General features: G+C 43.8%; 1 protein-coding gene across 1 annotated transcript; it reads left to right on the top strand.

The window, feature by feature from the left end:
- SLC17A8 (solute carrier family 17 member 8) lies at positions 1 to 25,861 on the top strand. Its single transcript, XM_068141728.1, has 12 exons — positions 1 to 480; positions 6,759 to 7,011; positions 9,472 to 9,590; positions 14,369 to 14,483; positions 14,931 to 15,018; positions 16,067 to 16,153; positions 17,146 to 17,285; positions 17,954 to 18,103; positions 19,085 to 19,217; positions 20,683 to 20,793; positions 22,336 to 22,463; positions 23,758 to 25,861. Exons 1-12 carry the CDS (start codon positions 338 to 340, stop codon positions 24,094 to 24,096), a joined length of 1,806 nt encoding a protein of 601 aa, XP_067997829.1. The 5' UTR covers positions 1 to 337; the 3' UTR covers positions 24,097 to 25,861.
- The last annotated feature ends 1,100 nt before the right edge of the window (positions 25,862 to 26,961 follow it).

Below are 26,961 nucleotides of genomic sequence, written 5' to 3'. Positions count from 1 at the left end.
AGCTGTGTCCTGCCCAGGGACACCAGCCCTCAGCAGCACCTCCAGCTCACCAGCTGCAGCCCCCAGACCAGCTGCCTCCATCCAGGTACCTGACCCTGCACGGATGCACGGCAGAGCTGCTGCAAGTGACCGCCGAGTCCCTGAGTGCTTCCTCCTGGCTTTTGCTCCAGAGCTCTTCCCAGCTGACTTTCTGGTTTTGGAAGATCTGGGTTTATTTTTGGTTTTATTTTTTTTTCCATGCACCTTTCCTGAGCAACTGGTTGCTATTGCAGAGGTCACCGAGGAGAGTGGTGGAGACTCCTGAGTTTGGCGTCGGGAAATATGACAGCAGAAGTGAATGCTTGTTAGCATAAGGGATTTACTGAAGAAGAAAGACAAAATGCCTTTCAAAGGGTTCAATTCATTGAAGGAAAGATTTCTTAACCCAGGAAAGGAAGAGGTGAAGAACACCATTAGTGACTCGCTGGGGAATCTGAGAAGGTAAAATCCAACAGCAAATTCCCAAATGGGTCCATTGGTTCAGTCTGTTAAAGAGAAATGAAGTGCCAGAAAATGTAAAGCAGAATTTGGAGTTGCAGAACTGATATCTGAGTTCAGGCAGTGAGAGACACCTCACTGCTGGGCAGGAGATGTTTAAGGAGTACTATTACAACACCATAGGGCTGTAGGTGATGGAATATTTATATTAAACAATAAGGTGAAAATAAGTTTTAAAATGTGTTCTCCTACTGAAAAGAGCATGGAAAAGTGTTTTAACTGGGGGGGAGGGGGGGGGGGGAAACAACCTTTAAAACAATTACATTTGAATAATTCTGTGGTTTAGCTTGCATGAGAAAACCTGATGATTTAAGGGGAATTCACACTCCCAAATGAAGCCACTCTGAAGATTTCATGAAAATCTTGTTCCAAATCAGTAAGAGAAAATTGTTGTGTGTGTGTTTAGCAAGACTAAAAAATTACAAAGAGAAAAGGGAGAAGCAGCTGTTTGCTAGCCAAAAGAGGGGGGAAAAAAAAGGATTCAAGTCTTTTTTCTTAGCCTGACAGTTTATGAAACAGCAAACTGATTTTTGTTCTTCGGTACATGAAAATAAGGGTGTAATAAATGACTACTTTCATAAAGGCAAAGAAGTTTCTCTCATGTAACTGGAAGATGATTTCTATTAGCAGTGGCCACTGACATTTATTTGTGCAGCCAATAGATGAGAGCAGAGGATTCAGTAGCATTTATTGCATGCTTGATGTTAAGTGTTTTAAACCTGTGTGGAACAAGCCAGCATTTGAACTGACTTCATTTTTAGAGTCTGAATTGTATTTGCTTTTCATACCCATCCCTTTCTTTTGGGAGTGCTATTTGGAGTTGAAATATCATTCTTGGCACATCTAAACGTACCTTTGCTCACAGGCAAAGGCATAATCATTTACAGGTATCATACTACAGCATGTATATACAGAAAAATAAGAACAGCTTTAAAGAGGTTACCAATATACACTGGTAGGTTGCCAGCTGCACTGTTTCTATACCATGTGAGCAGAGTGCCTGTGTTCCACACCATTTCAACTTCATTTTTCTTCATTGCCAGTGACACAGGTGAAGTCTAACATTTTGCTCTATTCACACTTGCAGTACTCTAAGAAATTCTATGGATTCCATTTTTTTCTTTTTGAAGTTATTTATTCAACCATAAATTCTCTTTGCTGTGGGCTCTGCTGGGCAGTTGGATCAAATCCCTGCAGGTTTGGTATTTAGTGGGTGTGTAGTGTGGCAGTAGACTGGTTTTGCTGTGTGGGAATGCTGTGCAAACTTTAGAGTGTCTAGAGGACTCTCCTCTTGTAGCCATGTATCCAGGATGTGGTGGTGGTTCCTACACAGCTGCTAATACTGGCATCCAGCTTCAGTGGCATTGCTACTGAATCAAAGCAAATCCAATATGAGCTGAGATACAAGAAAGTTTGCTGGAGTGAGTTATTTTCTGGTTTTACTGCATGCATTCCAGTGCCTCTTTCAGACCTATTAGCCAGTGGAGGAAATAATCCAAGCGATTCAAGTTGCTTTACTAGGTCTGCAACCAGTTCTAAGAAAGAACCTCTGTGAATTCAGCAGTCTCTCAGGAATTATGCAGGAATTATTTGAAGGTTCCTGTAAGGAAGGAAACATGCATGGGTTTGACTTAAGCTTCATCCTCTACAGCTCAGCCTACAGATGAGAGCATGCACTTCTATTTTTACATGGTTGTATGTATTTACACATACCAGCTGCAACCTCAGCTTTGCTTTACAGCCAGTCCAGTTGGCTTTGATATGGTGTAAATCAGCAAAGAGTTTGGTTTCTCTCCTAGCATTTGATAGGTGACTAATTATATCAATGTGCATCTTGATTAGATCTCCAAGTGTGGTTTCACTGACTGACATGTGTTGATGTGGGTTCAAAATTAACCAAGTGGGCAGAAAAATTCTGGTTAGCTTTGGTAAATATGACAAGTCTGTGGCTTCCTACCACATTTCCTCTGCCATGCAAACAATGGAACAGATCCAGAAGCCAGTGCCTGACAAGACCAGCTGCCAGATATTGGTTGCTCTATAGAAATTGTCCCCAGCCCAGTGGAAGTGCTAAAGCACAAACAGCATAAAGCTACTCACTGTATCCTCACAGGTTTGTTCTTGATTAATAACAAATAACAATGAGGGGGAAGGAAATCAGGAAGAAATCAGAGCTGGGACTTGAAAAAATCTAAGCTTCTCAGGGAAGAAAGCTTTTGCTGCAGAGGTGGTTTTTAGCAGGCACAAACACTTTGAGTCTTCTGTGAACCTAGTGTGGCCAAAGGAAAAAAATCATGAACTAAACTAAAATCTCAGGCTCTGACTACCCTGAAGATTTCAGAAGCCTTGGACCAGCTGATGGCAACTACAAGCTTACTGATAAAGTGGGAAGTGGCTAAGTGGGTTTACACCTCAATAATGTCACTGTTAGTATGAAAAGTTGTGTGGACCGTGTCACACAGGACAAACCAGCCAGAGAGGTCCCATGCACTGAGTGAACTAAGAGGGTTTGCCTATCTGTACTGGGATTTTGCATCAATGCATCAGCTGCAGAATTTGGTATGGGAAATTATTACCTGAGCAGATCCCTAAATGAGGTCTCAGAAGGTTGTAGCTGCTTTGGAGAAATGATATTTTTTGGTAGTCAGTGTGTAGGTCTCTGAAGTTACGGCAGGATCATCAGCAATAGTTGTATGTGATGACTGATGTTAGACTTGTAGGTGTGAGATTTGAATGTCGTGTATGATTGCACCCCAGATGCCTGAGAAAGGTTGCAAGATCTGGTGAAGGTCATTCTGGAATGTGTTCTAACATTTGCCTGTTATTGTAGAGTCTATGAAAGTGGCATGATTCTAGTTTATTATTCAAAGAAATAACTAATCTGTATCATAGAATCATAAAACCTCTTCAGCTGGAAAAGGCTTCCATGATCATCAAGTCCAACTGTTGACCTGACACCACCATGGCCCTTAAGCCATGTCCCAAAGTGTTGTGTCCATTACACATATTTTTGGAACACCTCCAGGGGCAGTGACTCCACCACCTCCCTGGGCAGCCTATTCCAGTGCCTGACCACTGCAGGAGAGAAACTTCTCTCCACTTGCAGGAGAGAAATTATTCCTAATAGCCAACCTAAACCTTCCCCTGGCACAATTTCAGACCATTTCCTCTCATTCTACCACTTCATACTAGGGAGAATAGATTGACCCCCACCCCACTCCAACCTCATTTCAGGGAGTTGTACAGGGCAGTGCAGTCTGCCCTCGGTCTCCTCTTCTGCAGGCTGAACAATCCCGGTTCTCTCAGCCACTCCTTTTAAGACATATGTGTGGTTTAGGGATTTTATTTAGGCATTTCTGACATTTTCTTCATCCTTCCAGAATGAAGACATCAGAGCAGTCACTCAGTGCAGGAGAGACATTTTGCATACAGACTTTATGACATTTGAGCATAATGACATGTATTATGACATAGAGAACCTGGAGATCTTCAAATACATTGAAGTTTTTCTATGTTTTCATATGTTGCCTATTTGCTGAAAAAAAGGACCAGGTTTTAAGGATCAAACACTTCCTATGCAGAAAAATCTCTCAGATAACTGGAGTCAGATAACTAGAGGAGAGCACTTGCTCTGAAGCAGTTTTCTTCTAAATCATTGGTGTAGAACAGCTGAAAATTGTAAGTGTACTACCAAGATACATGGATTAATTGGAAGCTGTGATTCTCATCTTTTCAAGGAGTTGCCATACTTCCATTATTGTTTAACAAAACAAAGACAAAAACCTAGGTCAGACACTGGCTCTATGAATGTCTGCGCTGCTAATGCTTCATCTCAGCCCCGCACTGGGGCTGCTATTGCAAACTAGTTTTCTCCAAGACAGATCTGCTATAGAGGGGATAACATTAAGCTTTGGGGGTATGAAATAGACTGTGTGCATCTGGGATCATGGATTAGTCCACAGCTTGCATTTGTTAATGAGCAGTTGAATACAATGGCAAAACAATTATTTCTCCACAAAGGCAATGTTGGCTCGTGGAGCAAGTCCTGGCACACTACTTCTAACAGTGAATTTGGAGCAGAAGGATGTTTTAATGCCTATCTGAATTGACAGCCAGCTGAAAACGTCCAGATCAGAACAGATGTTTTGGCTTTGCATGATCTAATCTTTGCCAGCTGCCCAGAATAATGCCCCAATTCAAGCCTAATGTCTCTCTTATAAATAGAGAGCCTGGTAAAGGTATTAAGCTTTGAGAAATTGTGCTTTGATTTAATTCAATCAATATCTTAGATTATGTTAGAGGAAGACAATTGAATTACTTCTTTGGGTTTGTTAATAAGTCTTTGGGGATGACAGCAGCTCTAAAAGAATACGTACTCAATTGTCTTTTCACTTCCTGAGGTCTTTGGTTTTGGTGTTTTATTCAGTTTACACCTACCTATATCAGCACACAGAGCATGGAATATGTGGTGTCTTCTTTTGAAGGGCCTGCCTGCGTTACTCTCTGTGCTCTCATTTCACTAACAGATGCTGTTTCCCTGAGAGTGAATCATAAGATCTCAATCACCTTCAATAACACCACAGTAATATCGCACTTCCTGTGCTCCCTTGCTCTAATGCAAAGCCTTTCTTCCAGTCTGACAATGAGCTGATGATCTAACTTTGCAGTTAGAACTGCTTTCAGTGAGGGGTTAAACCAAAAACATCCTGGGAGCTCCCTCCTGTCTCAAAACACTTGAATTCTAGTGTTTCTTGAGGATGTGAGCTGATGGACTGTAACATGCTTCCTTTTTCTTTTGCTCAGGCTAAACTAATGGGCTTTATGATATGATGCAAAAAGGAATAATAGAGGAAATGCTGCACCAATTAGCCTGTAGCTCTAAAGCCTAGAAATGCTGATGTATTCAAGTGAAACCTCATTGTGGAAGGATATATTTAAGTCCACAGGAATCACCCCAGGAAGCCATACTTGCCACCTTCTATTTGCAAAACCTTCAGTGTATAGAGTGCTACCTATTAGGTTGGAGCAAGGTGGGGGTCAGTCTCTTCTCGCAAGGTGGGGGTCAGTCTCTTCTCACACACAAGTGATAGGATAAGAGGAAACAGCCTCAAGTTGTGCCAAGGGATGTTCAGGTTGGATATTAGGAAAAATTTCTGAACAGAAAGGGTTATCAGGCGTTGGAATGGGCTGTCAAGCAGGTGGTAGAGTCGTCATCCCTGAACTCATAGATGTGGTGCTGAAGGATGTGGTTTAGTAGTAGTAGCCTAGCAGTAGTGGTGGGATTGTGAGCTCTAGGCAAGCAGTTGGAATTGATGACCTCAAAACCCAACAGACCTATGATTAGATTATGGCTAGCACATTACAGATGTACAAGAACTGGATAAAACTGTGATTAAACCAATACTGTTCACCCAGAAGACCTCACTAGCTCCTGTGTAGATCAGCCAGGTGTAGCCCATCCATGTATGCTTTGACAACATTTCTTTGGGTGATTTTAGTATGGCAAACCATAGTGCATGCATTCCTTCTTTCACACACCTGACTGAAACAAGTTACTCCTCGCCAAGAATGGGTGAATGAAATTATTGGACCATCTTATAGGGCAATCTGGGCTTCCTTTACATTAAGTAACAGTTCATATTTTCACAGTACTGAGAGTAAACTCCATGGCAGACACAAAATTGTGGAATCCTAGAATGGTAGAATAACTTGGGTTGGAATGGACTTCCAAAGGTTACCTAGTCCAATCCCCCTGCAGTGAGCAGGGTGACATGGTTTAAAGCTGTGTAGATGTGGTGCTGGGTGACATGGTTTAAAGCTGTGTAGATGTGGCGCTGGGTGACATGGTTTAAAGCTGTGTAGATGTGGTGCTGGGTGACACGGTTTAAAGCTGTGTAGATGTGGTGCTGGATGACATGGTTTAAAGCTGTGTAGATGTGGCGCTGGGTGACATGGTTTAAAGCTGTGTAGATGTGGTGTTGGTGGTGATCTATCAGTGTTGGGTTAAAAGTTGGACTTCAATTCTCTTAAAGGTCTTTCCACCCTAAACAATTCTTATGTTGACGTCTCAGAGCCTTTCCATCATTAGCTTGTCAAGAGACAAGCACCTCTCTAGGGGATGAATTTGCAGCTACCTGGAGCATGTAACTGCTGATCTACCTTTCAGCAGATTTTACTGAGAAGATAAGGCCTTTTAATTTTCACTTTCTTCATCCACTTAGGAAAATCGATGGCACCAACACGGAGGAGGACCACATTGAGCTGACAGAAGAGGGGCGGCCAGTGCAGGCGAGCGGCCGCAAGCTGGCACCGTGCAACTGCTACTGCTGCGGGCTGCCCAAGCGCTACATCATCGCCATCATGAGCGGCCTGGGCTTCTGCATCTCCTTCGGAATTAGGTGCAACCTGGGTGTTGCCATTGTGGAAATGGTGAACAACAACACTGTTTATGTTAATGGAAAACCAGAGCTGCAGGTGAGATGATATCATCTTCCTTTCAGCGATCTGAGGGTCAAAGTGTCACATTTTGTGCTCCGTTTTGGGCACATCACTACAGGAAAGACATTGAGTAGCTGGAGTGTGTCCAGAGAAGGGCAACAAAGCTTGTGAAGGGTCTGGAGAGCAAGGAATGGCTGAGGGAATTGGGGTTGTTCAGTCTGGAGAAGAGGAGGCTGAGGGGAGATCTTATTGCCCTCTACAACTCCCTGAAAGGTGGCTGCAGTGAGGTGGGGGTTGGTCTCTTCCACCCAGTGTCAGGTGATAGAATGTGGCCTGGAATTGTGCCAGGGAGGGTTTAAATTGGATATTAGGAAAAAATTCTTTACTGAAAGAGTGGGATTGGAATAGGCTGCCCAGGGAGGTGGTGGAGTTGCGCTTTAGGACATGGTTTAATGGTCATGGTGGTCTTAGGTTGACAGTCAGTCTTGCTGACTTTAGAGGTCTGTTCCAAGAGAAAGAGTTCTATGATTCTATGTTGAGGTACTGCATATACACAGATCACAAGCTGTAGGAGAGAGACACATCTCAGTTCACACAGATCTGTAGGTGCTTAATTCCTATTTAGGTGCTGAAGTCATAGTAAAAGCCTGTAAGGTCTGAGGATCTGCAGTGTCACAGAGATTGTCACAGTGTCACAGCAGAAATGAGAGCTGAATTGGCTTGTGTGTCTATCAGGCCCCTGATCTTTCAGCTGCAGTCAGAATTTGTGGCAGTGGCAGAAGGTTTTACTATTTATTCTCTCTCAGGAAGCACCCTCTGATTCTGCTGTAGAAAGGTTTATTAATTGCTGTGTGCAGCACTCCACTCACTCTATTCAGATCAGTGGATGACTTTCAAGAGCTTAATGCAGTCCCTGGTAATAAGACAAGAGGTTTTTACAAGTTATTGACAAGGTGGACTGCTGTCCAGAGGTATTCAGGGCAAGGTGCCAAGCTACTCTCAGATTTTCATTAGATGGCCTGTGGTTCACAGCAGATGCTACAAACCTTTATCAATGCACTCCAGGAACTGCAGGTTCAATGCATACCTTTGTTTCCCCAGTCCTATGCAGATATATGGCTGTGATATCACGAGGCCCTTTATGGTCTTTATGAACTTGAATCTTTTCTTTATGAACTTGAATCTTTTCTTTATGACCTTGAATCTTTTCACATCTGCTCTACTCATTGACTTATTTTTATGATATTTTTTTTTTGTCCTCACAAATTATTCATAGGAATGTTGAGTTTTAATTTATGATTCCCCATGTGTTAAGGTCTGGGAGAAAAGCTGCTACAGGAGGACAAAATATCACCCCAGAGAATGAAGGCTTCTCCTGTGTGCCCACATAGGCTGAGAAACTCAGAAGAGGTAGTTTAAGGAAATGTGGAAAAATTCCTTTCACAAATCTCACATCATACAGCTTGGGCATAATTACCCCCAAATACAGGAACTTGTACCATGTCTCATGGTGTTTCTGCCTTCAGAAATTAACACTACCTGGAACCTAAGATGGAAAAAAAATCAGTAGAAAATTAGGTTTTAAAACCAGAAATGTAACTCAGCACAGGAAAGTTGGTCTCCTGTCAGAACATACTGATGAGGAGGGAATCCTCTAGCTCTGTGTAAATGTGTCTGGCTAATTAATGCCATCTTTCTCCCTGCAGGTCAAATGAACTATTTTTCAGTTTGCTTCTTTGAAAAGAAATAAATGGCAAGCTACTGGGGAAAACTGGCTCTTTTTGCACACATAAAGTAATACAGGGAAAAAAAAAAGAATAATATAAGGGTTTTCACTCTAGTTTTCATTTTCTGTAGTGTTTTAGTGACAATTTTAATTCAGAATCTAAGACATCTGTGCTGCTTCCTCACATGATGCTTAGCCACCTTTCCCTGCCATGTGATTCACATAAAAATCCGGATGAAGCAAAGTATCCTGGTTTCTCTTGGCTCCAAAATAGTCCTTTTGAACTTAAGGTTCAAGGAGAAAAAGATGACACTGACCTTACAGTAGTATGATTACACTGAGTCAGATTCTATCCTGTCTGACCTCCCACAATGGAGGACAGGAGGTGCACCTTGGATTCACCTTTCTTTTCCTCATTTCCTCTGTGTTTTGCCCTGAGCTTTGACTATCCCTTCTTTAGGGAAGGTAGGTCCAACAGGGTCATCAGAGAATGAAAATGTCCTTGTCCAGGAAGAGCTTTGAGAAGACTGAAACTGCTTGGTATCCAAGGCTGAGGTATAGGGGGAAAGAATTTCTCTTGGCTCCAGGCATTTTTGGCTAGGAATCATTTATGACCATCCTGTGGCAGGCCTCCTGTATCCAAATCCAGCCCTACAAATGGTGTCAGGGTGGTGACTTCTCTGTGAATTCCAAAGAGTGATGGTTATCTGCGTGGTTATGAGCATGCTGCTTCTTCCAGCATTTTGTTTGTTTGCTTGCTTCCTTTACAGAAAGCCCAATTCAACTGGGATCCAGAGACAGTGGGACTCATTCACGGGTCTTTTTTCTGGGGTTACATTGTGACACAGATTCCAGGAGGCTTCATCTCAAACAAATTGGCTGCTAACAGGTAAGAAAACAACAATCACAAGAATTCAGCTTTACAGCCTGATGGCTTCATTTAAATGATGAAATGTGAATTAATGTGTTTCAAGAGAAGACTCTGGGGACACTTTGTAGTGGCCTTCCAGGACCTGAAGGGGACCTACAAGAAAGCTGGGGAGAGACTGCTTAGAAGGGCTTGTAGTGATAGGACAAGGGACAATGGTTTTAAATTAGAGAGGGCAGGTTTAGACTGGATATTAGGAAGAAGCTCTTCACTTTGAGGGTGGGGGAGCACTGGTACAAGTTGCCCAGGGAGATGGTGGGGCCCCCCATCTCTGGAGAGAGCAACCTGATCTAGTTGGAGATGTTCCTGCTTGCTGCAGGGAGATTAGACTAGATGACCTTTAAAGGTCTCTTCCAGCTCAAACCATTCTATGATTCTATATCTGAAACAGAATGTGCAGTGTTTATGTCCCCACACGGTGCTCAATTTCTGTTATGGCTCTACTGCTGATCTCACAATTTATCTTGATCATCTCAACCATTCACACATTTCTTCTCTGAACAGTAATGCTTTTTGGAGAGTGTTAGGAAAAGAACACCTAGTGCTTCAGAAAACGGTCATAGCATTTGTCTTTCAGGAGTTGTCTTAGTGCTTTTTAGCTCAACTTAACACCAAACAGAATTCGCCAGCAAAATTCAGCCTCTCTCCTTTCAAAACTCCCTGTGAAGTGAAGCTGGGCATGTAGCTAGTACAGAACTATTTAGGCTCTGAAGACACAAATTCATCCTCATGCACACAGGCAGTCTCGCCATGGCAGGACACAGTATTGACTGCAAATAGGATTGCCTAGAATTTGTAATAGAACCTCCTGATTTCTGTTTGGTGAACTCTGAGCATCTCTACAGGTTTTCTCTATCTTAGTTGTATTTCTGGGCTTTTTTTTAAATGAGGGTACAAAAAGGAGTTGTTTTTGCCAAATGTAACTTTGGTTTGGGGCTTTACTTCAAGAAGTCTTCAGAACTTGGAACATGATCACAAGAAAGAGGGAGATTGCGTGAAGACAGCTGGTTGTGTATGATCTCATGAGCTGTGCATGCTCAGGGCTTTGGGGATCTTCAGATGGTTGGCACTCATTTCATTCTCTGCACACAAAATGTGATTTATCTACAAATGCCTTCATGACTGGAAATGGTCTCTAAGACCAGCTACCTATTGCTTTCCTCAAATCAAAGCACTTTGCTCTCTGTCATGAGGTCTGTGGTGACAGGTTGGACTTGATGATCTTAGAGGTCTCTTCCAACCTTGGTGATTCTGTGATTCTGTGAAGGGTTACAAGACTGCCTGGGCATTCTTCCCACCCATATGCCCTCATGGAAATTACTCCAGGACAGAATCATCCCATAGAACTGCTCAGAAGTTCAGTCCCAACTCCCCTCTGTCCATAGCCAAAAGTGACTCAAATTTCAGTCTGCACTGCTTCTTCAACACTACCAGCATCCTCAATTATTCATTTCTCTAAGCAAGAGTATTTTTTCCATCTGCTGATTAGGCCAAACAAATTAGCCAAGCTTAATCATTTCCCCAGCCTTTCTAGTCTTGCCACCAGCTTTTGTAGCAGAAGGGCTCCAAAACACAGATGTGCACACTGCTGGCTGAATAATTCAGCATGTTATTAGTTTAGCTTTTGTTTCCCTAATTTTGCTGCAGACAGTAAAATTAGCCAAGTTTACACTGTAACTCACTGGATTCTGCCAGCAGACTGCTTCCTCAGGTAGGTGGTGTGCACACGCACAGAAAGCTGTATTCCTGTCCCCAGGGGAGTTCCAAACTCGGTCTAATACTATGCTACAACATCACATTGTGATCACCCATCAGACTGGGTTTAGGAGTAGAAACTTCTGAGGAATAACAGTATTCTAAAGCTGTGCTCAAAGAGAATGTCTGTTTGCAGAAGCAGGATTCACAGGTCTGGCTAACTCCATGTTTTTCCTTTATTTCTTGTTTACCCAACCAATTTCAACCCTGAGGAGATTGACCAGTGGTGCCAATTTCAGAGGGGTTACATAGAGCTGGAAACCAAGAGGTCTGTGGCCATTCTGTGAACCCATCAACCCCTAAAATGACAAATGCTTTCTTTTGTCCCAGCTGCACTCTGGCAATGAGATGTATTATTCTATCCTATTACTGGGCTCTCTCCAGGAGTTTTCTGTCTTTCTTGAAGGGGGGAGCCCAGAACTGGACACAATAAGCCAGATGAGGCCTCACATGAGCAGAACAGAGGGGCAGGACAACCTCCCTTGACCTGCTGGTCACACTCTTAATGCACCCTAGAATAAGTTTGGTACCCTTGGCCAAAAGGGCACATTGCTTGCTCTCTCTCACAGTCAACCTTCAGTCCACCAGGACTCCCAAGTCCTTCTCTGCAGAGCTGCTCTCCAGCAGGTCACCTGCTAACCCGTACTGGTGCATGGAGTTACTCTTGCCCAGGTGCAGGACTCTACACTTGTTGAACTTTGTTAGGTTCCTCTCTGCACAACTCTCCAGTTAGTCCAGACCTCAGTCTCTAGAGCTACTTGTTTGGATAATGAATCATATTCTTTTTTTCTGCAACTTACTTTTTCCCATGCTTGTTAATTTACACCTTGGTGTAGTTTCCTGAGACTGTGAATCGTGTTGAGACAGCAAACCTGATGCCTCTGTTAGCGGCAAGGAAGGAAGGTAGCATCATAGAATTGTTAGGGTTGGAAGGGACCTCAAGGATCATCCAGCTCCAACCCCCCTGCCATGGGCAGGGATACCTCACACTAGATCAGGTTGCTCACAGCCACATCCAGCCTGGCCTTCAAAACCTCCAGGGATGAGGCTTCCACCACCTCCCTGGGTAACCTGTTCCAGTGTCTCACCACCCTCATGGGGAAGAACTTCTTCCTAAAAGTTTTTCTTCACTGATTTTAATAGAGAGCTAAGTTAGAGCTATCTCTCAGTTATATGCTTCCTTGTCACTGAGAGCTGTCTCCTAAATGTTGTGTTTTTGTCAGTAGTTTTATAGTATTTAGTTAAAAGAGTGCTGATCTCTGCCTGTAGATTCTTCACACTGCAATACTACCATTAATCCTACTGTGAAGGGTAAGATTAGATTAGAGAATGCATGATATACATTGCCTGATAATGAATTTTCAAAAAGAGACTGAAATGTAAGCAATTGAAATATTTGAAAGAGGGAGGGTGGGAAATGGCAAGGAAAGGTTTTAAAGTTCTCTACATATTTGGAAGTAGAGCGTGATGAAGAGCTCTGCATGAGATGTGTGTAGAAAAATCAAAGGGGAGAGAAATGCTGCTGATTTCTGCTCAGATATCTGTCTAATGTTATTCATGTGTCAAGAAGAAGTTTAACGTCTCTCTCTGAAATACCACATGCATAGCAAGGCAATTTAAAGCTTGTTGAACGCCACTGAATTTGAATAGTTTGGAAAAGGAGCATGAATTAAGATCCAAACCCAGCAGCATGCTGCTAGCTAACAGCAGTGTAGCTCGGAGCTGAGGGCCTTGAACAAAAGAAATGTCTTGATTCTCAGGGTGCCGCTGGGAGTCTTGGAGCAAGACAGGGCAGCTTTGGGCTGACCTCCCACCTCCGAAGTGCTGCAGTCCTCAGGGCCACCAACTGCTGCAACTTCGTAGCCTTAGAATGAAAAGTCTGCCACACAAAGGCAGCCTGCAGGGAGCCAGACGTGGTCGCTCTGAATTGCAGGCAACACAAAGAAGAGAGTAAACTGCCGAGGATTAGTAGTAATCCCTGCCTTTTAAAAGGCGCTTGCCAGTTGTGGAGAACTACTGCCAGCTCCGGCATTTTTCGGTGCTGTAACAGGATCTTAGAGGGGATCCTCACGTGTAGCAGCTTCCAGGGATGGTGGAGTAATGAGCTCTTGATTTTCAGAGTGCTTAACACAGCTACGAAACCTCGTTGGTTGCACAGCAGGACAACCTGAATCAGGCAGATGTGCAAGTGTGTGTACAGCTCATTCCTACCAAGGGGAGTCATTCCAGTGATTCTTCCACCTCATTGCTCCCAGTCTCTTGGTTTTCACTGGTGCCCCTTTTGTGGGGCAGCAGCCTCAGGTCTTTTCAGATGGCCTTCTCATGTCTTTGCACAAGCTGAGCGCTTTGCCTTTGCTCTGCAGCATCAGTGCCTGGCCAGCCTGCAGCCCATGCCATGGTGTAGTGACTGTCCTGTAGCACAGCTGTCTTTCATGCCTGCCGTCCCTGCTGTTTATTGGCAGAGGGCAGTAAATGTGCACGCTTCTTTGGTTAAGTACAGCGAAGCCTGTGTCTGTGCAGGGAAAAAGCCCCACAGACTGTGGTGAGTGAGGCAGACATGGCTCTGAGTGCTGCCCCAGAGCCTCTGAGTGGCCTGGACTTTCAGGGATGCTGCTGGGATCAATTATCACTACACAGAAGTTTCTCCTGTCTGTTTCTCTAACTGGTGCCAACAGCTGAGAAGCTGCAAATTATATCCCACAGGCACTGGGCCCCAGGTGCATTTAGAACCTCTAAGGGCTTGTGGCCAGCTGCAGCCAGTGCTCTTCCCAAGCAGGATAACAAAATGTTGATATGTTTTTCCCAGAGGTTATCTTGTAGAAACTCACCACCACTCCATTGTCATAGTTACAAAGGACACTTGTAGCTATTCTTTGGGTTGATGAGACTGTCTCTCTGACTGTACCTGAAAACAGTGCTACAGTGCTGCTTCTGGAAAGCAGACAACAACTGTATTCCCTTTGATGTTACTTTCTTTTCTGTAGGGTATTTGGAGCAGCTATCTTTCTAACATCTACGCTGAACATGTTCATCCCTTCTGCTGCAAGAGTGCATTATGGCTGTGTGATGTTTGTAAGGATCCTGCAAGGTCTGGTGGAGGTAGGAGCACTTATTGGTTTGGTCCTGTCAGATATCATTTGGTTTTGGAGGTTTGCTTCTGAAAAACCATAAGATCTTTTATTCAAGCTATTGTTTGTTACTTGTATTTAAAGTGAGCTTGTTTTTAACCATTCCATTTCCTATTCTAAAAGTTTGTGTCAAAAGAAATGAAAAGTTTAGTGTTTTGGTGCTGCAGTGTAATCTATTTTAGTTTACTTTTGCCATCAATTGCATGTAGCCAACGGCATTTTCACCCCAGAACACATTGCCACTTAAGTGATTATCCAGATGAGTTAGACATCTTAGTACCCAGAAAACAGAGCTCTTTCAGGTTCATCTAACCCTTTCCATGGTGACAAACAGCTAGACAGGTTGGAGAGAATGAGCAACTACTTGAAGTGGAAATGCAGTGAAAGCAAATCACATGATATGTTGAATGTCCCCCAGGGTGTCACCTACCCAGCCTGCCATGGGATGTGGAGTAAGTGGGCTCCTCCACTGGAGAGAAGCAGGTTGGCCACCACCTCATTCTGTGGTAAGCAGATTTGCTACTGAGTAGAGCATTACCAAATGTTCACTAACAAAATGTGTGATGCTTTCAAAACTACAAGTATCTCATTTCCTAGGACAATTCACAACAGCACCTCTCACACGTGAAGCCTCTGACACTGCCTTATGCTGAACCCAGATGTGCAGATTGCAGGAATTCTCCCAAGAGTCTTCATGGAAGTTCCTTTCTAAGCACTTAAACACTCATCTCTTTCTACAAGCCACTCAGAATCATAGTTCACTTGTATTATCTATTTCTCAATCAGAACCATTGACATACAGCACAATTTTAATCCTCTTTTTCTGTGCCACCTTTTGCCTCTTTATTGCAGCTGTTTGTTGACGCTGCTGCTATGAACTAAACATGGTTGAACAGACTCAGGACTGGTTTGAACACTCCCAGTGATAGCTGTTCCTGTGGGGTCATTGGGCTGTAGGCACAACAAGAGCCTCCCAGCATATCTGCAACCATCAGGATTTCTGGACACCAAGAAAGCTTTTGAAATGTGGGCCATAAGGTTCTCTGGAGCTGACTTTGTATGCCAGAGGGTTAGGAAGGCGTCTCCACTTTCAGTGCATACAGCTTATGCCTGTGTGGTGGGTTACCATTAGCTATAGCTTTGCAAATCCCATTTACTACAGGGGACAGCCCCTCTAGCTGAGATTAGTGACACTACACCAGTGAATGCCAGTCCTTCCCCACCCTAAGACAGTTTACAGTTGCCATCCCATTCTCCACATTTACAAGAAAGCAGGGTGCCAATCATCATAGAATCATCATAGAATGGTTTGGGTTGGAAGGGACCTTAAAGATCATCTAGTGCCAACCCCCTTGCCAGGGGCAGGGACACCTTCCACTCAGTCAGGTTGCTCAAGGCCTTGTCCAACCTGGCCTTGAACACCTCCAGGGACAGGTCAAGAGGCCGGAGGCATTCCTCCAATGTTCCCATTAGCACCTGCCTGAATCATCTGCACAGGAGGCTGGGCTGGCCTATCATAGCTGAATGGTTTTCTAAAGCCTTTTATCTCCCCAGGGTCCTATGCTGGTGCAGTGGTTGCCATGCCACTGGCAGGTGTACTGGTGCAGTATATAGGATGGTCCTCAGTCTTTTATATTTATGGTGAGTTGTTTAACATAAAGAATCTCTGCAACTAAGCTGGTGCTGCCAGCAGTTCTCTGTAACCTGTATCATAAGTATGGACCAAGGGCATTGGAATGTGCTGCCCAGGGAGGTGGTGGAGTCACCAACCATGGATGTGTTTAAAGATTGGGGATATGGTTTAGGGGTGAACTTTGCAGAGTAAGGTTGTGGGTTGGACTTGGTGCTCTTGAGGGTCTTTTCCAACCTGAATGTTTCTGTGATTCTGTGGGTTGGGGGAATGAAGATGTTGCAAATGAATGTCTCAATTCTCTACTTACTGCACCTTCTGAAGGCTTTTATTATGTCATCATCTGTTATAAAATGGTTTAAAATGGTAATGACCAGGCTCCAGCCCATGAACCAGTGACAGAGTTGGATGCAGTGGCACAGGTTGCCCTGTAGCACAAACACTCAGGTGACAGGTGTCTGGAGCACACACTGGCAGCAAAAGCTACAGCACATGCTGCTGACAGGGAGCTGAGCACCTCTAATACCTTCTGCTCTTGGACACCTGCCCAACGCTGCTCACCCTCAGTAAAAGCAGTGCAAAGTGGTCCCATCACAGGGGTATGACTTTGTGGCTGTGCTGTTGCCTCATGCTTCTGCCCATGGCACATGACAGAGCTCTCAAATCCAGCCTTGCACAGCAGCAGCCCAGTTACAATGGACGCAGAGCACAGTTTTACACAGGTTGTGACCATGCTATGATCAGTGTCTTTTCCTTCCCCAGGTCCCACCAAAAGCTTTGCTTCTGCCTTTTCTCTGTCCTATGCATATCATGTAATACAAGTGACAGAATCCTCACATGCTTTGCAAGCAGGTGTACAACACACACCGAGTCAGCTGTCACATCTGCTTACTTCCCAGGGCATGTTTCCTAGACAGGTTTGGTTTAACTGGCTCTTGAAACAAACTTCAGGGCCTGCAGGTACTGGCTTCTAAAGCTGAGCTTTGTTTCCCTGCTTCTGCAGGAATGTTTGGGATTGTTTGGTACATGTTCTGGCTCCTTCATGCCTATGAGAGCCCTGCAGCTCATCCAACAATAACCAATGAAGAAAAGGTATATATAGAAACAAGCATTGGAGAAGGAGCCAGCCTAGCCAGTGCAAGTGTGAGTATAAAAGGCTTTTCTGGTTATGATATGGATGTACTTCACATGAGATGAGAGCATGTGACTGGATGGATGCTGTGAGCTGTGCAAGAGAAGCAGAATTATTTGCTGTTGGTGGAACTATTGCTTCTGCAAAATTTAGAGGATCAGCCTCGTGCAGCTTGCTGGAATGGGTCCAGAGGAGTGCCACAAAGATGATCAGAGGGCTGGAGCCCCTCTCCTGTGAAGCCAGGCTGAGAGAGTTGGATCTGTTCAGCCTGGAGACAAGAAGGCTCCGAAGAGACCTTATAGCAGCACTTCAGTATCTGAAGGGGACCTACAGGAAGGCTGGGGAAGGGCTGTAGAAGGACTTGTAGCAGCAGAATGGTTTTAAACTAGAGCAGGGTAGGTTTAGGTTAGACATAAGGAAGTTCTTCACAATGAGAGTGGTGAAACAGTGGAACAGGTTCCCCAGAGATGTACTCTAGTCATCTTCAAAATCCTAACCATTCTAAGACAGTTTCTCCACTTGACTTTTGCCACTCAACTAGGAGATGCTCTTCACTTGCACTGTAAGAGGCTGGCAGCGTAAGTTGGATGTAATGTACTGGACTCTTTATTCTGGGCTCTTCTTTCTGCCTACTCAAAAAATGCCTTCAATTATTTTCTTTTTGATTTGTGCTTCCTAGAAATTTAGTACTCCCTGGAAGAGATTTTTCACTTCAATGCCAGTTTATGCAATCATTGTGGCAAACTTCTGCAGAAGCTGGACCTTCTATTTGCTCCTTATAAGTCAGCCTGCTTACTTTGAAGAAGTCTTTGGGTTTGCCATAAGCAAGGTAAATGACTGGGATGAAGCAATGACCTTCAGACTTCACCCTTACAGATGCAGAGTGCTGAAGATCCCCAGATATATCTAGAGCCATCACATTAGATTATTCATAGTAGTTGGGATCACATACTTCTGGTGCTCTGATAAAGACAAAAGCTTGCCTGCATCAAATTATTAGTAAAAGAAAAGGATGGGAAAAAAGGTTTGGGAAAGAGTTGTTTGAAAATAAAATAAACTCAAAGGATACATCAATAGAAAAGCATGTTTTATTTGGAGCTGGCAGTTCCCTGCCAGGTAATTGTTATCTTCTGCCCCCCTCCCCATTACTTTTCATGGGCAATGAGGGATAAGATTCTCTATGGATTGATATTCTCTGCTACTTCATTACTACTTCACTCATTGACAGCCATATGAAGATGAGCCAGCAGTATGCTTGGGTGGCCAAGAAGGCCAACAGCATCCTGGCCTGGATCAGCAACAGTGTGGAGAGCAGGACTAGGGTCATGCGTTTGGACTCAGCACTGCACCTGGAATATTCTGTATAGTTTTGGGGCCCCTCGCTACAAGAAGGACATTGAGTTGCTGGAGTGTGTCCAGTGAAGGGCAACACAGCTGGTGAAGGGTCTAGAGAACAAGGCTGATGAGGAGCAGCTGAGGGAACTGGGATTGTTTAGCCTGGAGGAGAGGAGTCTGAGGGGAGACCTCACTGCATTCTGCAGCTACCTGAAAGGAGGTTGTAGTGAGGTGGGGGTTGGTCTCTTCTCCCTAGTATCAAGTGATAGAACAAGAGGACATGGCCTGAAATTGTGCCAGGGGAGGTGGAGATTGGAGGAAAAGTTTGCAGTGCTCCCACACAGGGATGAAACATCAAAATGTGTCTGATGTTTGGGTGGGAGGAAGAGGTGAAGAAAAGAGAGAGTTTCTGTTCTTTCCTCCCTAAATCCTGTGGCAGAACACTATCAGTTAGCACTCATTTGTTTAATTGCAGGTTGGCCTTTTGTCAGCAGTTCCTCACATGGTCATGACAATCATAGTACCCATTGGAGGGCAGCTGGCTGACTTCTTACGGAGCAGGAAGATTTTGACCACTACCACTGTAAGGAAGGTCATGAACTGTGGAGGTACTGCTGGATTCTGAAAGTACAATGTCTTAGTTGTGTGCTGCAGCTGATGCAGGTGCCATAGTTTGGTCCACTTACTCTAGACTGCATTTGCAGCTGGTTAATCTGAAACATGTAATGGAGAGCTGAAGTTAGATGTGCTCATGGGATAAATCCTTACTCACATGAGCACACTTTTAAAAAAGGAGGAGGCAAGAAGCCTGCTTAATAATGAGAAGGGTAATAAGAACTAGCCTGGAAGAGTAATGTGAAGAAACAAGCCTTACCCTGCAATTTCATACAAAGCTAACCATGTACTGTGGTGCTGGAGAGCCCAGTTCCCAGTGGATACAGCCTTGTAATAACTGGCCCTGTTCCCATGTGCTACCTTCAGCAAAACCCACTGGCAATTTAGGCTGGAAGGACTGGATGAAAGAAAGGTGGGGGATGGACAGACTCCTTTTTACTCAGCACAAAGTAATTTGTCTTCAGTTAAGTCACTGAACTGAAAAAAAATCAATGACATTTACATGTGCAGGAGAGCAAAAATTTCAAGCCAGATAGTGTGTGGAACCACCTTCCCCTGCCAATTCCTGCCAATTCCATTATTTATGGACAGCACAGGTACTCCAAAATACAGCTGACTGCAGTCAGAGATGCCATGCAGCTTGGTTATGCATCTTCACAGAGGACTCTCAGATTCATTATATTTTCAGGTCATATTTACAATGTCTTTCAGAAAAAAAACCAAACACCACCAAAACCAACAAAGAACCCCCCCAAAGCAACCAAACAAAGCCAACCAAACCAAACCAAAACCCAAACCAAATAAAACCAACCCCCAAACCAGTAGGATCATGATGTTGTATGTTAGAATATGTCAGTTTGCAGCAATGGCAGAGATGGAAGTTCCCTCTGATGTTCAGGGATGCCTTACTGTGTTGATGGCTCCTTTGTCTGAAAAATGCTCCATTAGCCAAGAACATCACTGGATGTTCATTGAGGCTCTGGGCAGCCTGGTCTAGCTGAGGATATTCCTGCTGACTTCAGGGGGGATTGGACTGGATGACCTTTGGAGGTCCCTTCCAACCCAGCCCATTCTATGATTCTATGATCACTGCAACCATAAGGAATTGAAGGCAGGAAATAGTTTTCTCCTTTCCCTATCATGTTTGTGTCTTTGGGAATTTTTCAGCTCTTTGCACAGAGTCACTTTCTCCTTGTGTCCCTGCACAGCTCAGTGAGTTAGCTTTGCCAGTTGCTTGGGTCATTTACACAGCAATGAGGAGGCAGAAGTATATTCTCACACGAGAAATATTCAACTGTTTCTGTGAATCCACAAAGCTCCCAAGTGTGTTCAAGAATAGCTTTTAGATATGAAAGGATTTTGTTTCATTTTAAGTGGCTGTTCTGGCTAGAACTTATCAGTATCTCTGTGACCAAGAGTAATTGAACTGCAATTTATTCCCATGTGTTTCATTTGAAGGCTTTGGGATGGAAGCAACCTTGCTTTTGGTGGTTGGCTATTCCCATACAAAAGGTGTGGCTATTTCCTTTCTGGTGTTAGCAGTAGGCTTCAGTGGCTTTGCAATTTCAGGTAAGAAACTGATTTTACTATTAGTGATTAAAATGATGCTATTATCCTCACTGATGTTACTTCCATGACTTCTATGAATCTATTTCCTCTTAGTGTGGCTGTTTATGCAGCATTCTCTGTCTCTTCCCCTATCAGAAATTATTTCACTAGGTATGAAATGTGTTGCTTTGAAGGAACCTGATCATTATTGATTCCAGCTTTGTGCTGTTATTTTTTCAATACACTCTCATAGTGTCAGCCACTTTTTATTCTCCCTTAAACAATATCCTTAAAAGGAGAGAGAGAATTACTCTGGAATGAATAGTTGCTCAAAGGCTATCAGTTGCAACACTGCTCCCAGCTTAGCTGCCAGTTTCTGCTTTCTAGGTCAGTCCTCTCCCTGTCGGGTTCTACAAACAGCCCTTCTCCAAAAAGGAAAGCTATTTCTAGCACTTTCATGGCTCTCACCAGATTCAGGCTAACTCTTGTGGCTCCACCAATACAATTGTTATTGAAAAAGTCCCTTTTGTTTTGAAGGTGGAAGACCATCAGCCAGCAGGCTGCCAAGAAGCTGGATCTATTGAGCAAAACCGACCAGTGAAGTCACTGCCGGTCTTGAGTTCTCTCAGGATTATGCAGATGGGAAATAGTTTTGCCAGTCAGTTATGAGGTGCTTGCATAGCAAACCCTTTTTAACTTCTTCCCCATGAGGGTGGTGAGACGCTGTAACAGGTTGCCCAGGGAGGTGGTAGAAACCTCATCCCTGGAGGTTTTTAAGGCCAGGTTGCATGTGGTTCCGAGCAACCTGATCTAGTGTGAGTGGTCCCTGTCCATGGCAGGGAGGTTGGAACTAGATGATCCTTGAGGTCCTTTCCAACCCTAACAATTCTATGATTCTATCAATCCATTTTTCTTGTAGGATTTCCCCAGTACTCTACTCTTGACTGTATTTAATCCCTTGAAATTCATCATCCTTTCCTGTGACCGTTCATAGCTCATATGACTAATTTGCATTGACTAAAGCAAGATAATTATCTGAGCCGCTGTGTTTATTTCTTAATAAAATACATACCTGGAAGATACATTAAAATAAGGGTAGAAATTTTTCCTACTGGTTTATATATATTTTTTTCCTCCATAATTTCTCTATCAGTTGTTAAACTGTTACTTAAAGTAACAGAAAATGTGTATTAAACCCCACTCCCACCTAAATAAAAAGATATCAGACATTTGACAAATGTGAGGCATTCATTCCTCACATTGCTTCAGTATGAGAAGATGGGAAGCAGGGATGAGAAGCACAGATACTTCAAGTGAGGCCAAACCAAACCATATTTGCTATACCACATGGTCCTCATGGGTGTGGGAACAAAGGGGAGTGGGAAAGCAACAAAGGCTTTCAACATCTTTATCACCAAGAAAATCCTGCCCTTGTCTCTCATAGGTATGGTAATGGCCTTTCCTACCTCTCTCAGGCTTCTTCAGCCAGAGCAGCTGTTGAAAGCCCTGTAGGTCTGGCAGCACAAAGCTGTGTGGTTGACCTTTGTCTCTGCTTTGCTGTAGGATTCAATGTGAATCACTTGGACATAGCCCCACGGTATGCCAGCATTCTGATGGGGATCTCCAATGGCGTGGGGACGCTGTCAGGCATGGTGTGCCCGCTCATCGTTGGTGCAATGACAAAACACAAGGTATCTCCTTAAAGATGTCCCTGCTCACTGTAGGGGGGCTGGACAAGGTCACCTTCCAACCTGAGGCATTCTGTGATTTCTCCATGGTTTCATAGGAAAAGGATTAGGTAATGCAATAAAAGTTAAGAGATTTATAAGCTTCCTGGGAACTCCATTTCATCATCAATCTGCAGCTGTTTGCTGTTGTTTGAAACATTTACAATATCTCAGGGGCCAGATTCTTGGCTATTTAAGAGCTTGGCTCCCTGCAATATCTCCATATGACTGGGTAATGCTTATAGGACTTATAAAAACTCCTCTATAACACATCCCTGGCAGGGCTACTAAGCAGTCCGTGACTTAACTTAGTTGTTAGAGAAATCCCTGTGTTTCCAACTCCACAGATGTTTCATGTGCAAAGCAGAAACATCACTGTGAGGAAAAAAAATAAATGCTATCTTTTCTTTTAGTAGTCACTGCTAAAAACCCACAATCTTCATGATGAAACTCATAATTTGTTCTCTAATGGTCATTGTTCAACGTTGTTCAAGCTACAGGCTTGGGGAAGTGTGGCTGGAAGGCTGTCTGGTAGTAAGGAACCTGGGAGTTCTAACTGACAAGCAACTGAATATGAGCCAGCAGTGCCCAGGTGGCCAAGAAAGCCAATGGCATCCTGGCTGGGATTAGAAATGTTATGTCCAGCAGAAGCAGGCAGGGGATTGTCCTCTTGGACTCAGCACTGGTGTGGCCACACCTTGAGTATCATGTCCAGTTTGGGGCACCTCAATACAAGAGAGATGTGGAGGTGCTGGAGCCAGTGCAGAGGAGGGCAAAGAAACTGGGGAAGGGCCTGAGAATAAATCTGATGAAGAGTGACTGAAGGAGCTGGGGGTGGTTAGGGTGAAAAAGAGGAGGCTGAAGGGAGATCTTGTTGCTCTCTGCAACTATCTGAAAGGACCTTGTGGAGAGGCTGGTGCTGGTCTCTTCTCATAGGTAATTATTGATAGAACAAGAGGGAATGGCCTCAAGCTGCAGCTGGATAGGTTTAGACTGGACATTAGGAAGCATTTTTTCCCAGCAAGAGTGGTCAGGCATTGGAATGTGCTGCCCAGGGAGGTGGTGGAGTCACCAACCCTGGATGTGTTTAAAGGTGGTTTGGATGTGGTGCTTGGGGATATGGTTTAGGGGTGAACCTTGTAGAGTGGGGTTGTGGGTTGGACTCGGTGATCCTGAGGGTCTTTTCCAAGCTGACTGTTTCTGTGATTCTTTGTGTAACTCATGGTCCAATTCAGAGAGGAGTGTTTCTTCCTTTCAGACCCGGGAAGAATGGCAAAATGTCTTTCTGATCGCCGCGCTGGTGCATTACAGTGGAGTGATATTCTATGCTATCTTTGCTTCTGGGGAGAAGCAGGAATGGGCTGACCCTGAAAACCTCAGTGAAGAGAAATGTGGCATCATTGACCAGGATGAACTAGCTGAAGAAACAGAGATGAACAACGAAACTTTTGTAAGTCCAAAGAAAATGTACGGTGCTACCAGTCAAAACTGTGAAGTCCAGAGAAGGGAATGGAGAAAGCAAAAGCAAGTAACTCAAGACCTGGAAGAACAGACTTCTTACCATCATGAAAATGGAAATTTTCAGGATTTGTCATAATACTTGAAGTTGTAAGGTTTGTATAGCAGCCATCCTGCCTAGCTGCCCCAAATCATCTGGTATCCATCTTTATTTTCTTATTCAACCTGACCATGTGGCTAGATACCAAGGGGTGCTAGTTCCCTTGTGACAGAATGGGAGTGGGCTAACTGTGAAGCTAGGAGAAGTGATATTAAATCTTTGCTCAGACATTGTACCCCCTTGGAAGGAACTCCTGCACCCATTAGGAGACAACCAGCCCTAACAAGGGTCCTGCCTGGTTCAAGCCTATGACTGTGTAGGAGCAAGAAGTGTCTTCATCTTCTTGCCTGAACAGAGAAAGGAGAATGTGGTGGGTTGAAGTTTCCCCCCAGCATTAACTTTTGGCCAGACCAACTCAGTTAGAAGCATATGAAGCTGTAGTGACAAGCAAAAACCTACACTCTGCAATGGAATGCAAGGAATATGTACAAAATATACAGGATTTACACTATCATACAGATACTCACAATTAGCAAACAACATGAACCCCCCCCGGTCAAAGAGACCAGGGAAGCTTTCCACTGACCACCCTCACCCCCCTGTCCCAAGAGAGAGAGGAATTGAGAGAGAAAGCAGTGGGTTGGACTTATCCAAGGCCAGCCAGAAGCAGGTTCTCTCTCCCAAGCAAAGCATAAACAGCCAAGATGAGGAGAGAAAAGGAATGGGACAAATTATTATGCTACAGCTCCTCTTATCCCAGACTTTTATCCAATGAATTTGTTTAGAATAATCTTTTGTTTTCCTTTTTACACCCAATAGTGACTCATTTGTATTTTTCTATGTTTCTGCTGGAAATCTGCAGCTAACTTTTACAGGCATAGCCTAAAACCACCACAGAGAAGATTGTATGAGATGGTGGGTCCACAGTGACTAGACATATGTAATTACTGGGGCTCCAGTTAGCAGGAAAACCTGCCTTGAGCGGCACTGTTTTGTATTTTTAGGATTCCTGTAGGTGGGCATTTGAGCTGCTTTGACCCATGTCAAACTGCAAGCTCATGCTGACAGGAAGAAGAGAGTTTTATGGCAGCAGGCTGCAACTAGTTACTGATGGTCACCTCCAAACCAGGAAAGGGAACATGTAGCAGAGATGGCACAGTACTGCTTCACCAGTTCTTTCAAATTGAGTGGTAGTCTGATTCGTATGCACAGCCCACAGAGTCTGGATAAGGCAATAAAATGGATACTTGTGAGATTGATCCCCCCACCCCCGAAGATTTTGTGCTGGCATGAAATGATTTTGAATACAGAACCATCGTTAGTGATGCAATATTATCAATTCTTACAAAAGGAAATCTTGGTCCTGTTGGGATTAGGTTTCTCACTCAATTCATTATTGTGAAGTAATTTAAAGATATTTTTCTAGTATAATACTGATAGAGCTCCTGGCCTCACCCCCAGCAGTCCTCATTTAGGTGAATGAGCTTACTCATACAAGCAAAGTCTTCAGTTCGGGATCTGTAACTTCTCAATGCCTCGGTCTTGCTGTCACTACAAATGAAGTACTGTCTCATTGGAGAGTCAACAGAGCACCTGTGTCTGAAAGTAACCCTCTTTTGCCATTAGTATATGTTTGGCAGTATAAAGTGGCTTTAGCCTTTTTCTACCACTTTTAGAACCAAACAGTGGAGCATGCTGCATCATCTCAAGAGTTAGCTGCAACACAGAGACTCATTGTGGCAGTAATATTCTTTTCAGAATGGACAATTTCAGTAAGCTGTGATTTAATTTGTCTTTCATTATGATATTGCCTCATTAAATTCAAGTGAAAGCTATCCTGTCTAGCCTGCAATGTGCTTTGTGATGTTTCAATATTGTTCCCAAGTACCACATGTAGCCACTGTGATCCACAGCAGATTTGAACATTTCTGACACACATTTTGCCCTTTTGTTGGAGTGCAATTGACTACCATGAGTGAAACTACACTTGTGCATTCATTTGAATCCATGGATGTTTTACCTTCCATACAAATGTAGCTACACAGGGAGACAAGTCCTGGCAGTTAGCTGATTCTAGTTTCATCTCTCCTCTTCCTTTTCCACCCTGCAAAATCCAATCTGCAACTATATATGGATGGGGAGTGAAGAGAGGTGATTTGATGCTTGCCTAATTTGACTACAGTGAAGGTTTCAATTGGTATCAGCAGATAATTTAGTAGTGGGGATATTGTTATGGTACAGCTCCATCCTACATTGACACAATGCACTTTATTAACAAGCTACTCCAAAACACTCTTAGTCCTTTATCCTGTGAGAGCAGAAAAGAATATGTTTTATTATTTTGTTTTCAAAATCATGGAATCATAGAATCAATAAGGTTGGAAAAGACGTCAAAGATCATCAAGTCCAACCTGTCACCCAAGACCTCATGACTACTAAACTATGGCTTCAAGTGCCATGTCCAACCCCTTTTTGAACACCTCTGGGGACAGTGACTCCACCACCTCCCTGGGCAGCCCATTTCAATGGCTAACAACTGCCTAAATGTAGCTTAGAGCAGGGTTGCTTGTTTCACTACTGACCTTTATCACACAGTCCCAGAACACCAGGTTAGAAGGGACCCCAAGGATCATCTGGTCCAACCTTTCCAGGTGATCATGGAGTTGGAATCAGATGTCCCAGTACCCTGTCAAGCTGAGTCTAACAACTGTCCAGTGTAGTGGAATCCACCACTTCCCTTGGGAGATGATTCCAATGGTTAACTGTTCTCCTGGGGAAACAATTTCTTCTGGAGTCAAATAGGAATCTCCCCAGGAATAACTTGTACCCACTATCCCTTGTCTTTTTGTGATTCCCTGTAAAAAGGGAGCCTTCGGAACAGATATAAGGAAATCCCTTCTTTCT

This window comes from Melanerpes formicivorus, unplaced genomic scaffold (assembly GCF_026170545.1).
Source record: "Melanerpes formicivorus ecotype bairdi unplaced genomic scaffold, bMelFor1.0.p_v2 SCAF_8, whole genome shotgun sequence".
NCBI classification, from domain to species: Eukaryota; Metazoa; Chordata; class Aves; order Piciformes; family Picidae; genus Melanerpes; species Melanerpes formicivorus.
Note: the sequence above shows the minus strand (reverse complement) of the source record. Positions and strands in the feature narration are given on the sequence as shown.

What these genes read in the sequence shown, in the direction of transcription:
- SLC17A8 (XM_068141728.1), top strand. Translation starts at nt 338, where the DNA reads ATGCTTGTTAGCATAAGGGATTTACTGAAGAAGAAAGACAAAATGCCT. An exon ending in TCCTGCAAGGTCTGGTGGAG is followed by an intron (nt 14,484 to 14,930) that starts GTAGGAGCACTT and finishes AATGTCCCCCAG; the next exon opens with GGTGTCACCTACCCAGCCTG. An exon ending in TTGGGTTTGCCATAAGCAAG is followed by an intron (nt 18,104 to 19,084) that starts GTAAATGACTGG and finishes GTTTAATTGCAG; the next exon opens with GTTGGCCTTTTGTCAGCAGT.